Source organism: Brienomyrus brachyistius, chromosome 17 (genome assembly GCF_023856365.1).
Source record: "Brienomyrus brachyistius isolate T26 chromosome 17, BBRACH_0.4, whole genome shotgun sequence".
Classification (NCBI taxonomy): domain Eukaryota; kingdom Metazoa; phylum Chordata; class Actinopteri; order Osteoglossiformes; family Mormyridae; genus Brienomyrus; species Brienomyrus brachyistius.
Window position 1 is genome coordinate 5,138,937 of NC_064549.1, and position 12,314 is coordinate 5,151,250.

General features: G+C 46.8%; 2 protein-coding genes across 2 annotated transcripts; one reads left to right on the forward strand and one right to left on the reverse strand.

The window, feature by feature from the left end:
- Positions 1–2,978: 2,978 nt before the first annotated feature.
- LOC125712154 (olfactory receptor 1496-like) lies at positions 2,979–5,199 on the forward strand. The gene is made up of 2 exons (XM_048981883.1): positions 2,979–3,038; positions 3,234–5,199. The coding sequence occupies exon 2, from the start codon at positions 3,259–3,261 to the stop codon at positions 4,183–4,185; it is 927 nt and encodes a 308-aa protein (XP_048837840.1). The 5' UTR covers positions 2,979–3,038; positions 3,234–3,258; the 3' UTR covers positions 4,186–5,199.
- Positions 5,200–6,116: 917 nt separating this feature from the next.
- On the reverse strand, positions 6,117–7,914 carry LOC125712141 (olfactory receptor 52K1). Its single transcript, XM_048981849.1, has 2 exons — positions 7,846–7,914; positions 6,117–7,652 (listed from the first exon to the last, which is right to left on the reverse strand). The coding sequence occupies exon 2, from the start codon at positions 7,646–7,648 to the stop codon at positions 6,674–6,676; it is 975 nt and encodes a 324-aa protein (XP_048837806.1). The 5' UTR covers positions 7,649–7,652; positions 7,846–7,914; the 3' UTR covers positions 6,117–6,673.
- Positions 7,915–12,314: the final 4,400 nt, after the last annotated feature.

The window sequence follows — 12,314 nt, forward strand, 5'->3', positions numbered from 1 at the left end:
CGCTTAGGCGTACAGTACTGTACAGTACCATGGCCTACACCGTAGCCTGATGCCCGTAGTTACATTTCAGGGGAGGTACGCATCAGGTTACGGCGTAGGGCACGTGGCTACGTGGTTTCCGATGTGTAGATGCTATGCTGAGATATAAACCAGCTTTTAGGGCACCAAGCTATGGCCTGGGGTGCCAGGCCATCAGGGAACACACACATGCGTAGGTGGTTTAGGCACCGTCTAGTTTCACTGCATCTCTTTGCATTGCAGGAGGAGTCAGGCTACAGTGCTGCCCCTCCAGTGCGCTGGAAATCCACCTAGTGCAGGTCCATACATTTCGATGAGATGAATTTACCCACAGTGGCCTGCAGGGGGCCTCCAACACAGCTGTTGCTTTTTTCCCCCAAATAATGATGGTGATGAGTGCTTGACCAAATAAATTTTATTTTATGATGGTTAATTGTACTGGTTCAAACCCAACCTCAGCACATCTCCACGCCTTAGAGCAAGGCCCTTAACCCCCAGTGCCCTGGGTGCCCCATCTGGTGGCTGCCCCTTTGCAGACAGCGTACTCTACAAAGAGCAAGCTGAGGGAGGCATAAGGACAATTTCCCCATGAAGATCAGCAAAGTATCTATTACTATTTAGCCATTCCTCATGAAATGTATTTAACTTAGTTGGGTATATTTGACATTCTAGCATCTAATGTATTGATTCTACACATTACATTATTTTTCGGTTTCAGCCTGATCAACAAGGCCTTGACTTCCACTCTATCTGCCACGTCCTGACCTGTGAGAAGATGACCCAGCATCTGCTCCTCAGGGTCACTTCAATGACGCTCAAAGCCACAGTCATGTCAGAAGGGAGGTCATTACATTGCAGGGTCTCCCCGAGGTCCACCAAGGTTAGCTCACTCCATCCTCCCAGCCAGACCCACAGAGGACTTCATTTCTGTGTTTTGTCCTTTTTGGTCTCCTGGGTAAATGGTTTTAAATTGGTATCCGGGGGATGGAGGGAATATGACGGACTAATGACCTGATGGCTAATGGTTAATGGTCTGATAAACCTGTTTACGAACTTGAAGCTCTTGCATCACCCATAGGGTTTGTAGGCCATGGGTGTCAAGAGAATCTCATTGTTATTGGAGCTTAATTAAAGAAGCATGACAAGGTCAGGCACACATGGCCAGCACCTGGAAAATTACATCATTTTGTGTCTAATGTCTTGTTCATTTATGATGGCTTCAGAAAGGCCTTTAGATCTTGTATATGACTAATGAATGGTTTGAATGGTTCGCTGCATAAAGACCTGTAGGTCTTGTACATGTGTAATGAAGCCTTGTGCAGTATTAACAGTCAAAAATATGAAGGACATACTGTCTGTCATTTACAAGTTACTAAAATTGCATACATCTTTGAAAGAGGATGAAAGTCCAAGCCTTTAGAGTCCTGTTGCTTCCTGTCTTGCTGTATGGCTGCGAGACATGGACACTATCCAGCAAATACAGGTCATATTAGGTAACATTCAATGTCGTTCAGCATTCAATCAGTCCCGTATATGGCCCTCATGTGTTTCAAATCCAGAAATCAGATTCAGACCACTATTGGTCCATTGTGCAAAAAGACACTGGACCAGATCCAGTTTACGGATATGTGGCGATTTCCGAACAACATTTGGGCCAGATCCGATTCAGACTAATCTTGCTATGTGAGTCAGCATACCAAGGCCCTAAATTTCCTTCAGGGTTAAATCAATCAATCAATCAATCAATCAATCAAACATCCATCCATCCATCTATCTATCTGTCTATCTGTCTGTGACATTTTGGACAATTTGACGCTTCCAACATTGAGGTAACAATTTAGGGAAGGAAGGCCCTTTTCTGTTCCAGCAGGACTGTGCCCCAGTGCACAAAGCAAGATCCATAAAAACGTGACTTGGTGTGGAAGAACTTGACTGGCTCACAGAGCCCTGACCACAGCCCTATCGAACACCTTTGGGATAGAATGGAGATTGCGAGGCAGGCCTTCACGTCCAGCATTAGTGCCTGACCTCACAACTGCTTTTCTGGATGAATGGGCAAAAATTCTCACAGACACTCAAATCTTGTGGAAAACCTTCCCAGAAGAGTGGCAGCTGTTATAGCTGCAAAGGGGGGGACCAACTCCATACTGTATTAATGCCTATGGGTTTAGAATGTGATGTCATATAAGTTCCTGTGGGTGTAATGGCCAGGTGTCCCAATACTTTTGTCCATATAGTTCATCTGAAAATAGGAGCAGTCTGCTGCCACCAGAGGTACTTTGTAAGCATTGTAGGCACAACTTATTGGTGAAGATCTGGAACTGAGACAAATCGCACAAAAATTGAAGAAGTGTTACTTAATGGCAGCGCATGAAAGACCTGTTACAGGCGCAGATCTGGTGAACTCGATTGAGAAAGGTAAATTATATCTTTGGAGAGATGGGGCAAGTGTGTATGGGGCGGTAGAGACTGTACAGGACGGGGATGTGGGCGTAGGCAGAGATGGGAAGGGGGGGGGGGAGGAGCAAGGCCTTCCAAGGAATACACTGTTGTCATTCTGGGCATCTAGTTTTGTAGAATGAAATTAAAGAGGACCCCCCCTCCCCCTTCCTGCAATGACCCTGGCCCTCATGCAGGTGATATCTTGGTAGTCATTAAACAGGGGAACTCAGCTTTGTAAGAAACTGTATTGACAGATAACATTTATATAATACTTACAAATGTCATTCTTAACTGTAAAAAACAACATTATCATGCGAATTGTGCAGTGAGACTAGTGCCAATAGCACCTGAATAAGATTCATGTATCAGCTTTTTATATTATCCTTAACTTCAGATTGTTCATAATGTGCCATTTTGTAATATGATAATGATATCTTAGGGTGATGTCATCATCTTTCTAAGATCATGTGACAAGGTTGTCATCACGACTTAAAAAATGAGGCATTCAGAGCGGAGCTGGCACAACAAGCCTGGTCTGACTCAGAAGCAGACGACCAGGCAGTTTTACTCTTTCCAAGGCAGGTACCAGTCTTGCATGTTTATTTAGACAATCCTTTGTAAAAATGTCTCTCAATGGTTAAGCAACCAAATAATATATGCTAAGCAGCATTGCATGCATAATATTCTTCAGGAATTTAATATGTATTACTGTGTTACACTGATGATTTAATTTGCTCAGAAGAATAACAACAAAGATTTTCTTTCCATTACAGAAGCTCCTAACAAAATCTGAAAGCCATGGACAATATGTCAGAGGTGACGTCCTTCGTTCTCACAGGCTACTTCGAAATGGAGGACATGAAGCACCTGTACTTCACAGTCTTCTTCCTGCTGTACATCACGACCGTTTTTGCGAATGTCCTTCTCATCTGCGTGATCTGTGCTGAGAGGAGTCTGCACGACCCCATGTACATTTTTTTGTGCAATCTGGCAGTGAATGGGATGTACGGCAGCACGTCCTTAGTGCCCTCCATTCTGGGACAGCTGATGTCCCCCTCGCACATCGTGTCTCTGGGCTGCTGCCTGGCCCAGATTTACTCTTTACACACGTACGTTATCACAGAATTTTCAGTGCTGGCAGTCATGAGCTATGACAGATACATTGCGATCTGTTACCCCTTACATTACCACATCATCATGTCTCCCCGCAAGGTGTGTGTGCTGGTTGTCCTCTCCTGGATTTACCCCTCCGTCGCTTTTGGCATCTACTTCATATTCACCGCAAAGCTCACCTTCTGCAGAAAACTCATACCTAAAATTCACTGCATGAACTTCGAGTTAGTCAGACTGTCTTGTTTTAGCACTTACGTTCACAGCATCGTCGGCCTTGTGGCTACAGTGTTCTATCTCGTTCCCCAGATCCTGATGATGCTGTTTTCATATGTGCACATATTCAGGATTTGCCTGAAAGCCTCCAAGGAATCCCGAGCCAAAGCCGCTCAAACATGCACGCCTCACCTGATAGCTGCCATCAATTTTTCTGTGGGCTGCTTTTTTGAAGTCATCCAAAGCCGGTTCGACTCGAACAGCCTTTCCTTCGAGTCACGCCTCTTCCTGTCCCTTTACTACCTAACATTTCCCCCCCTGCTAAATCCTCTAATATATGGTATAAGTGTCCATGCCATTAGAGTCCAAGCCATTAAATACATTTGCTGTAAGAAGTGAATGGAAACATAATCAGATAAAGTTTTGCTTTGTGTGTTGATGTTTGTAGTTATGTGTAATGGAAGATTTAACAATAAGGTCAAAACACCTCTAACTGAAATTCGCGTCCTAGTTTAAAATAGGCCGGTTACCTCTATACAGTCACATTAGCCCCAGATACCTTGGATATTCATGACAGAATTGTCGTGATGGGACAGCATATTTGTATAGTTTTTATGTTAGTTTTACGTTTCACCTACAGTTTTCATAGATGTCCTGCATGACTTTTTCTGTCGATTCATCCAAAAGTCTCACTAAGCTGTCCAAAATCAAAAAGGTTCTTAAAACATATATGGCTTGATAATTTGTATCAAATATTCAGGTTTTCTGCCAGAGTGCCTCTTGGGGATTTCCTGTATGTTTTTGATTCAGACTGCAGGTGGGTTTCGGTGCTTTTGTCCCATCTATGTCACCTTGCAGCCACTGCAGCTGGTGGATTCTGCCTGGCAGATGGAAGCTTATCCTGGTTCCCACGCGACGTCACACTGAGACTGACTGCTCACTGTGGGATTCAGTGTCTCCCCCTAACTGGGAGTAATTACCTTCATGCACATCTGCATTAAGCTGCCGGTGCTTCTAAACCCTGCTGACTCAATATATTGTTCATTCCACAGCGAAGAACATGGCTCATTTCGGTAAAGGCAGTACTGTGATCTGGCTAAATGGAGCAATGAAGTTTTGAACGGCCCAAATACATCCTAAAGACTTCTGATCAAACCGCCATGTCAAAGCTCAATAGAGACAGATAAAATTAAACCCTCCCCTAATTTCCTTGACCCGTTTATTATTTAGGGGGGTGTGATTAGTGCGCTGGGAAGCACCTTGGATTCACTGGGTGTTTTTATTTTATTATTCCGTATAAATGATTCAGAAATGCATCACAACACACCCATGTACTGTAAAGCGCCTTGGGGTGACTCTGCTGTGAAAAGCGTCAATTGGAAATAAATTGGATTGAATTGAATTGAAAACATATACCAAGCACGGTCTCCTCGTGGAATTTGTGGGTGGAGAAGGGAAAAATACACACAAAATGTTTGGCTTCTTGTTTATTAAACCACGTCTTTATTACCATTATGTGATAATTACATATATACACATTAATGTGTGTAACAGCTATTTACAAATATATTTTACAGTTGTCAATCAAAGGCAAGCCCTCTATTGAAATGTCCGAATAACAAAATCTAACACATTTTTGCATATTATAAACATAAATATGTTAAATAATTTGAAAATGAAAAAATACAGGACCATAAAAATCCTGTCTAAATGCCATGCTCTCTGTTATTGCGTATGGTTGCATATTGCTCTGGCCATGCAGGTAATTGAATGAATCAGCAACATATACGATATATATGAGATATATGATGGATAAACAAAAGAGAGCTTTTGTTTTATCAACTACTCTCTGTCTCCAATGCTGGTTTATATTGTTTTCAGCCCCAAACTGCCAGTTATGACTCGCAGCCACAATTAGCTATACGAGTGATGTTCCTACTGGCAGTTACATTCATGGGCGTCTTGTTTGGTGAGTCTCCCAGCTCAGTTTTAGGTGCATGTGAGCCCACTGTGATTTAGGGATCTTCAGCAGATGCTGTTTGATCCTTGACTGCTTACAGCAGACGTATGGACACGCAGTGCTGATGTATTCACACTCGTGGGGGGAGGTATATTCCCCTCCTGGGGGGGATCTCTGCCTGGCGTCAGACACTAAAGTACAGAGGCCTAAGACTTACTGGTGTACAACACTGCCCTGCCAGGTTTGTTCCTCAGACCTCTCCATATGGTGGCTGCCAGGTGCTTAATTTGTAAATGATGGAGAACTGATGGGGGGGGGGGGGGGGTCAGGAAGCTGCCAAAGGAGTTATTGATATATATATATAGTATATATACAGTATATATATATAGCAGCACAGAAATATACTCCTTTATACATTACATACATTGTGAGCACATTATCATTGTCATTTAACACCCTTTAAGATTATCTGCATTCATTCACCTGTTAACCAGCAAACCAGTAAAGTCACTAGGATACTGTGTGAAGATATGCATTACAATATGAATTAATGAAAGAGTTAAACCACAGAAAATGCTCAATTATGGTTAGTGTAGCTATTAGCACAACTAAGAGTCCGTAAGCTGAACTGTGTGACGAAGCCTTTGGGGACATGTTTGGTGATGATCTCCCTCTAATTTGATGGTGGCTTCGTGGCTTTGAGTGTCTTTGATCCCCAGACGATGAAAAAAAACATTACAGAGGCAGGGCAACTGCGAGGGATGTCCCCAAGCAGCATGTAGCGAGAGGCAGCCTGTGGCTGATTAGATATGGCTTAATCCATGCTGCTGGATTCCTGCCCTCTGAATGTTCAGCCTCCCCCGAGAAATCAAACACACCCAACAGGGCCCAAAACAATCCCGGTTTCCATCCAGTGCTTTTCTTTATTCAACATGCAAATGTGGATTTAACTTCAACAGTATCTACCAAGACTGTAAAAAGATTCCTACTTCTCAGTATTTTCATGAAGCACCGCCTGATCTCTTTTGATCTGATCCCGTATATTACTGGATGCAGAACTGGGGGGATCAGGATGAAATGCAGGGACATGAATATGTTGACCTCACTTGAAATGTACATATTGGCTCGATTATAAATGACAGAGAAGAGTGTTGCTAGCGAGAAATTTATAAAGACGACTAAATGAGGAGTACAGGTGCTTAACGCTTTCTGCTGGGAGTCTCTGGAGGTCTTCCAGCTAACCTTCAGTATCTGTATGTAGGAGATCACCACACAAGTCAGAGGAAGCACAGCAAGACTCAGAACTATAAATATTCCAAAAATGTTATCCAGGTTACTTTTCACGCAGGACAGATTGACAATTGCGAGATTGTCACAAAACAGCTTGGTAATGGTATATCTGCATAACGGAAGCCTTGACGTCAAGTACACTTGGGCTGATAAAGAGAAGATGGGAAAGGAATATGTGACGAGCAGCAGCTGTTTTACCTTGGCAGGAGTCATTATGGCATGATAGAGCAACGGCTTGCATATGGAGACATAACGGTCATAAGCCATTACTGCTAAAATCACGTAGGCAGATGTTCCGTAGAAGTTGACAAAGAACACCTGAATCAGACAGCCATAGTAGGAGCTTCCCTGGACGCCGGACAACAGATGGACCATGATCTTTGGGCAAACGCTAGAACTCCCAATGACGCCGTTCACTGCCAAGTTGAAGAGAAAGACGTACATGGGCTTGTGGAGACTGGATTCCAAGTAGATAACCAGGGCGAGAAACATGTTCGCACATGTTGAGAAGAGGTAGATCAGAAGGAGCAAAGTAGAAAGCATGTAACTCAGGGGGCCTGGAGGTCCGTACACCGTGAAAGTCAAGGTGATGTTCGAAGGGGTCGGATTCATTCTGCTATGGAGACAACACAGGTCAACATAAACATGTGACATTTGTAAAAGAAAACATCTCATGTAATGATCTACGCATCTACGCTTCCTTCAAACCCATATTCACTTATTATTTACATGACGGTAACTTTCAGAAGCACAGAAAGAAGCTGAAGTTGGCTGCCATGTAGTCTTAGCCACACCCCAGATCTCCTTACCTGCTCTCAGTCTGCTGTACATGCTAACGTGGCCTGTGAAGTTGTTGACAGACCGCCCCAGCTTTGCCCTCCCCAACACCAAAGGAGCGTTTATATTAACCTTTGTCAGCCAGAGAAAACTCCCTGCTGGCTTAATTACTTCGTGTTTTTTATTACCTTTTAGGTCAGGTGACCCCTGTCATGATTTGTGAATTTTAGGCCATATATTTTGGCTACCAGACTAGACATGATGCTCTTTAGAAAATGGCCAGTAATGCCGGGCAGTTAGACAGATTTCTGATAAAAATATACATACGAGATGCATGACTGGATGAGAAATTAGAGATTGATGTTTGGTCTTAGGGACATGTGTATTGGCTCTCTTAAATATTCAGCCAAAAAGCTTTCTGGCCTATATGCAAAACTGATGAGCCCAACAAGAGGAAAGATGGACTCTTCCTCTATCGTCTCCATATGTGTTTTTCACATACAGGAACATAATTAAGAATAAATTTACAAACCTGATCCTGAACAAAGATAATTTATTTAAAGATAATTCTCATTCATTCTGTGTGAATGTAAGTGTTTGTAAAGCCTGTGGTGGGATGACATACATCACGTGACGTGGATGGATGGATGATGGATGGATGGACAGTCATATGGAGCTTTCCACTAAATGTACTGTTTTTTAACTCTAATTGAACACTGCAGTGTAACATTACTTGTTGGTAGGTACTGAAGCAGCGGCCTTCGGCCTCATGCTGCAGAAGCACTTCACAGAATCCTCCCAGGTGGCCTCATTAGCGTATGTTCCTGTTAGTCTTGTTTTTTTTTCAACAGCATTACAGATAAAAATATTATCAGGCCGAAGTAAAACGCCTATCAGTGGAGGCAGCTGAGGACTAACAGTAACTACCCTCCTCGCTGGTCTCAGGGGCACCGTGCCTGGGTCACGGGGTGACCTGAGCGCTGTAGAAATGGACGGAGATTATTCAGTGTGGAGTGCAGGTCCCTGTGGGTTTCTGCTCTCCATTTCAGCATAGCAGATAGCACGCATGCCAGGAATCTGCTGGAAGGCTGATGTAAAAGCTGTTTATATGTTATTACACTCTAAAAGCTGTTTATACGTTATTATACTGTAAAAGCTGTTTATATGTTATTACGAGGGTAACAGGACCTGGAAAAGAAGAACAAAATTAACGAAGGACGGGAAACAGGACCGAAGCACAAAACACGGCAAGAGACAGAATGTAAGACAGGAGCTGACAGACAATCGGGAAAGCAGATAGACAGACCAGGAAGGGAGAGACAGAAGGAACGGGCGAAACAAAAGGACCAGGAGTGCTTGGAGGAAACACCGGGGGACAAGGAGCAGAGATGGGCGGAACGAAGGGACGAGGAGCAAAAGACAGAGGGACAAAGGCAGGAGGGGGAGCAGAGAACGGAGGGGCGAAAACAGGAGAGTAGGGCGAGAAGGAGGGGGAATAAAGGGGAGTCCGAGGGAGACCCAGCGGGCGACGGGAGGCAGCCGGAGGGGCCGCAGGCAGCTGGGAGGCCAGAGACGGAGGGGACCCCGAAGGGGCCGAGGAGACAGGGCGAGGGACAGACGCAGGGACGAAGGAGGGAGTCAGAGGGGAGACCAGGGAAGGGGACGAGGAAGCAGGAAGGGACCCTGGCGAGGGCAAGGAGAGGGGGGGAGCCGCTGCAGGCGGTGACGTCGTCCGCCACGCTCGAGCGGGAGGATCTGCAGGCGACTGAGAAGCCACCATCGGGGAACCCGCAGGCGACCGCCGAGGAACCGGCGGAGGGAGCAAGGCAGGGCGACGTGGTCGCGAAGGGGGACCTGCAGGCGAATGCCGACCTGGCGGACCAGGACCTGCAGGCGTCGACCTAGCCGCAGCGCCGGCGAGTGAGGACGAGCCAGGGGGTCGGGCGGGAGGGACCCTAGTCCTACGTCTGTGCCCCCTCCCCTTGTGGGACACAGACATACCGACTGCTGGTCGGGGTTGAATTCGCCGGGGTGAGGGCGAAGGAGTCACCAGCGAGGTCCCCGAGGGGTCCCATTCGAGCTCCTCCACCTCCGACGAGGGAGGAGCTACGGTGGAGTAGACTGCGGAGGTTGTTGCGCAGGCAGAGGCAGCAGCTGCGCAGGTAAAGGTGGCGGCTGCGCAGACGGCGGCGGCGGCTGCTGTGCAATCAGCGGCGACGGCGGCTGGATTGACTGTGTTGCGGGCAGCGGCGACTGTTCCGGAGCGGGGTCCGCCGGTAGGGACGGCTGCTCCGACTGGGGAACAGAGGCCCTCTGTAGCTGGAGAAGCTGCTTGAGGTCCCCTGCCAGCCAGTCGAGGTCCTCCCGCTCGGAGGTGGGAGTAAACGCGTCGAAGCCCCTCCTCAGATGGACAGTGAGCGCTTCCACCTCGTCACTCACTGGAGGTGCCACCTCCGCCAACGCCCTCCAGAACAGCCCCTGGGGGGCGAAGAATTGATTGGCGAGGGCTGCCGTCTTCCCTGGGAGAGGCGAGGGATACACCTCCAGGGTGGCTGCCGCAGGAGGTGGGACTGGGACGTCCGGCGCGGGTGAGGCAGAAGTAGCCCTTATCAGAGCGCGGGGTATCCGGGGAATAACGTCCCTCATCGCTCTGGCACCTCGGTTAGCCAGCCGCTCAGGCCGAAAGAAGTACCGCTCTAAGGGCGGTCGCTGTTCTCCAGGGTCTAGCTCCGGGTCCGGGAAGAGGAAGAGCTCCTCCTCTTCGTCCTCACTCGATGGCCAGAACATCGATACGGGGCACTCCTTCCGTCGGACCGGCTCCAGGGCGGTAGCCAGTTCGGGTACCTTCTCCTCGTTCTCTGGAGGGAGCCATATAGGGGAGAGCGAGCAGGCTCCCAGACGGATCGTCTCCTCTGGGACCCTCTTCTTCCTCCGCTTACTCTTCTTCTGTGGGTCCGTCATACTGTCACGATCATGGGAGAGCGGACAGGCGATCGTGCGGGTAAGGCGTGCAAGGAACAGGCAAACCAGTGGAATACAGGGTAAACTGGGGATTTATTGAGGGCAAGGGCAGGACGGAACACTAGCATCAACGAACGTCAATGACAGACAAGGGAAACAGGCAAGACCAGGACTTATATAGGACGGGACTAATCAAAGTAAGTGGACAAAGCTGGAGACGATCAGGGAAGCACACGTGGGTAATCAGGGGGCGTGGCACACACGAGGAACGGACGAGCCGGGCATGACAATTACACTGTAAACGTTGCATGCTTCTGAAAAGCAGCATCCTTCCCTTTCCTGAAGAGTTAAAGATGAATATTTCAAAAATTGCATGAATGTCCCTCTCGCCTATTGCTTACACTGGATTCTCCTATGCCAGTCTGGGTCCAATAGCAATCTTGACATATCCATGGTTTTGGCTTCCTCTGACACTTCACTGTCACACTCATGATTGTGGAATTTAGCTCCTGCAGTATAAATCTAACAGGCCTTTAATTTGGCCACCTTAGCAATGGAGTTGTAAGTCCCATAGCTGACATGTGCTGTGGGATCAAAGGTAATCTGTGCACCAGTTCGGCAACTGGGCCTTCGTGGCCCCTGGCCATAAATGGCCGACCCTACATCTCAACCTCAAAGCTTCACTCTCATCTGTAAATATGCCCAGATATATGTCAAAAGAGTGAAGGGATATACAGAAATCTATCCATTCATTTTCTGTAACTGCTTGTCATGTTCATGGTCACGGGGGGGTCCAGAGCCTATCCTGGAGACTGTGGCCGTGAAGCAGGGAACAACCCAAGTTGGGGCACCAACCCATCGCAGGGCACATTCGCACACCATTCACTCACACATGCACACCTACCTGTCAATCTGGAAACTCCAGTTAGCCTCAGCATGTTTTTTGGGCTGTGGGGGGAAACCAGAGTACCCAGTGGAAACCCCATGACAGCACGGGGAGAACATGCAAACCCCACACACATGCAGCCCTGGCAGAGACTCAAACTCCGGTCCCAGAGGCATCATTTCATTCCTTTGACCTTGAGGCTGCGGCACCTGGCTGCTGGCTATTCGACATTGTGTGTCTGTTACAGGTGGGTTAAGGCCACATGGGTTTTGCTCCAGCATTAGGCCAAGTGTGGAGGAAGTGCACGAAGGATTTAGTATTCATGGATGGCTGAGAGCAGATTACTAAGTTGATATAAATATATCATGGTCAGGGTTTGAGGGTCCAGCCTATAGCAGGACACATACATACTTGTATGCTACAGGCAAAAAAGACGTCTGACCGTATCCTGTGGCAGGAAACTATAGTCGCCACATGACCCCAAAGTTCAAAGAGATCATTTGAAACAAACTTTAACATCATGGCTATATTTTAATATTTTATTATCACACACATATGGATTCATGCATTTTAGAGCAAAATTGAAACTATAAAATGACCCGTCTCATACACAGATAGTGTGTCAGACTGACTAATGAAACACAACTGCAGATT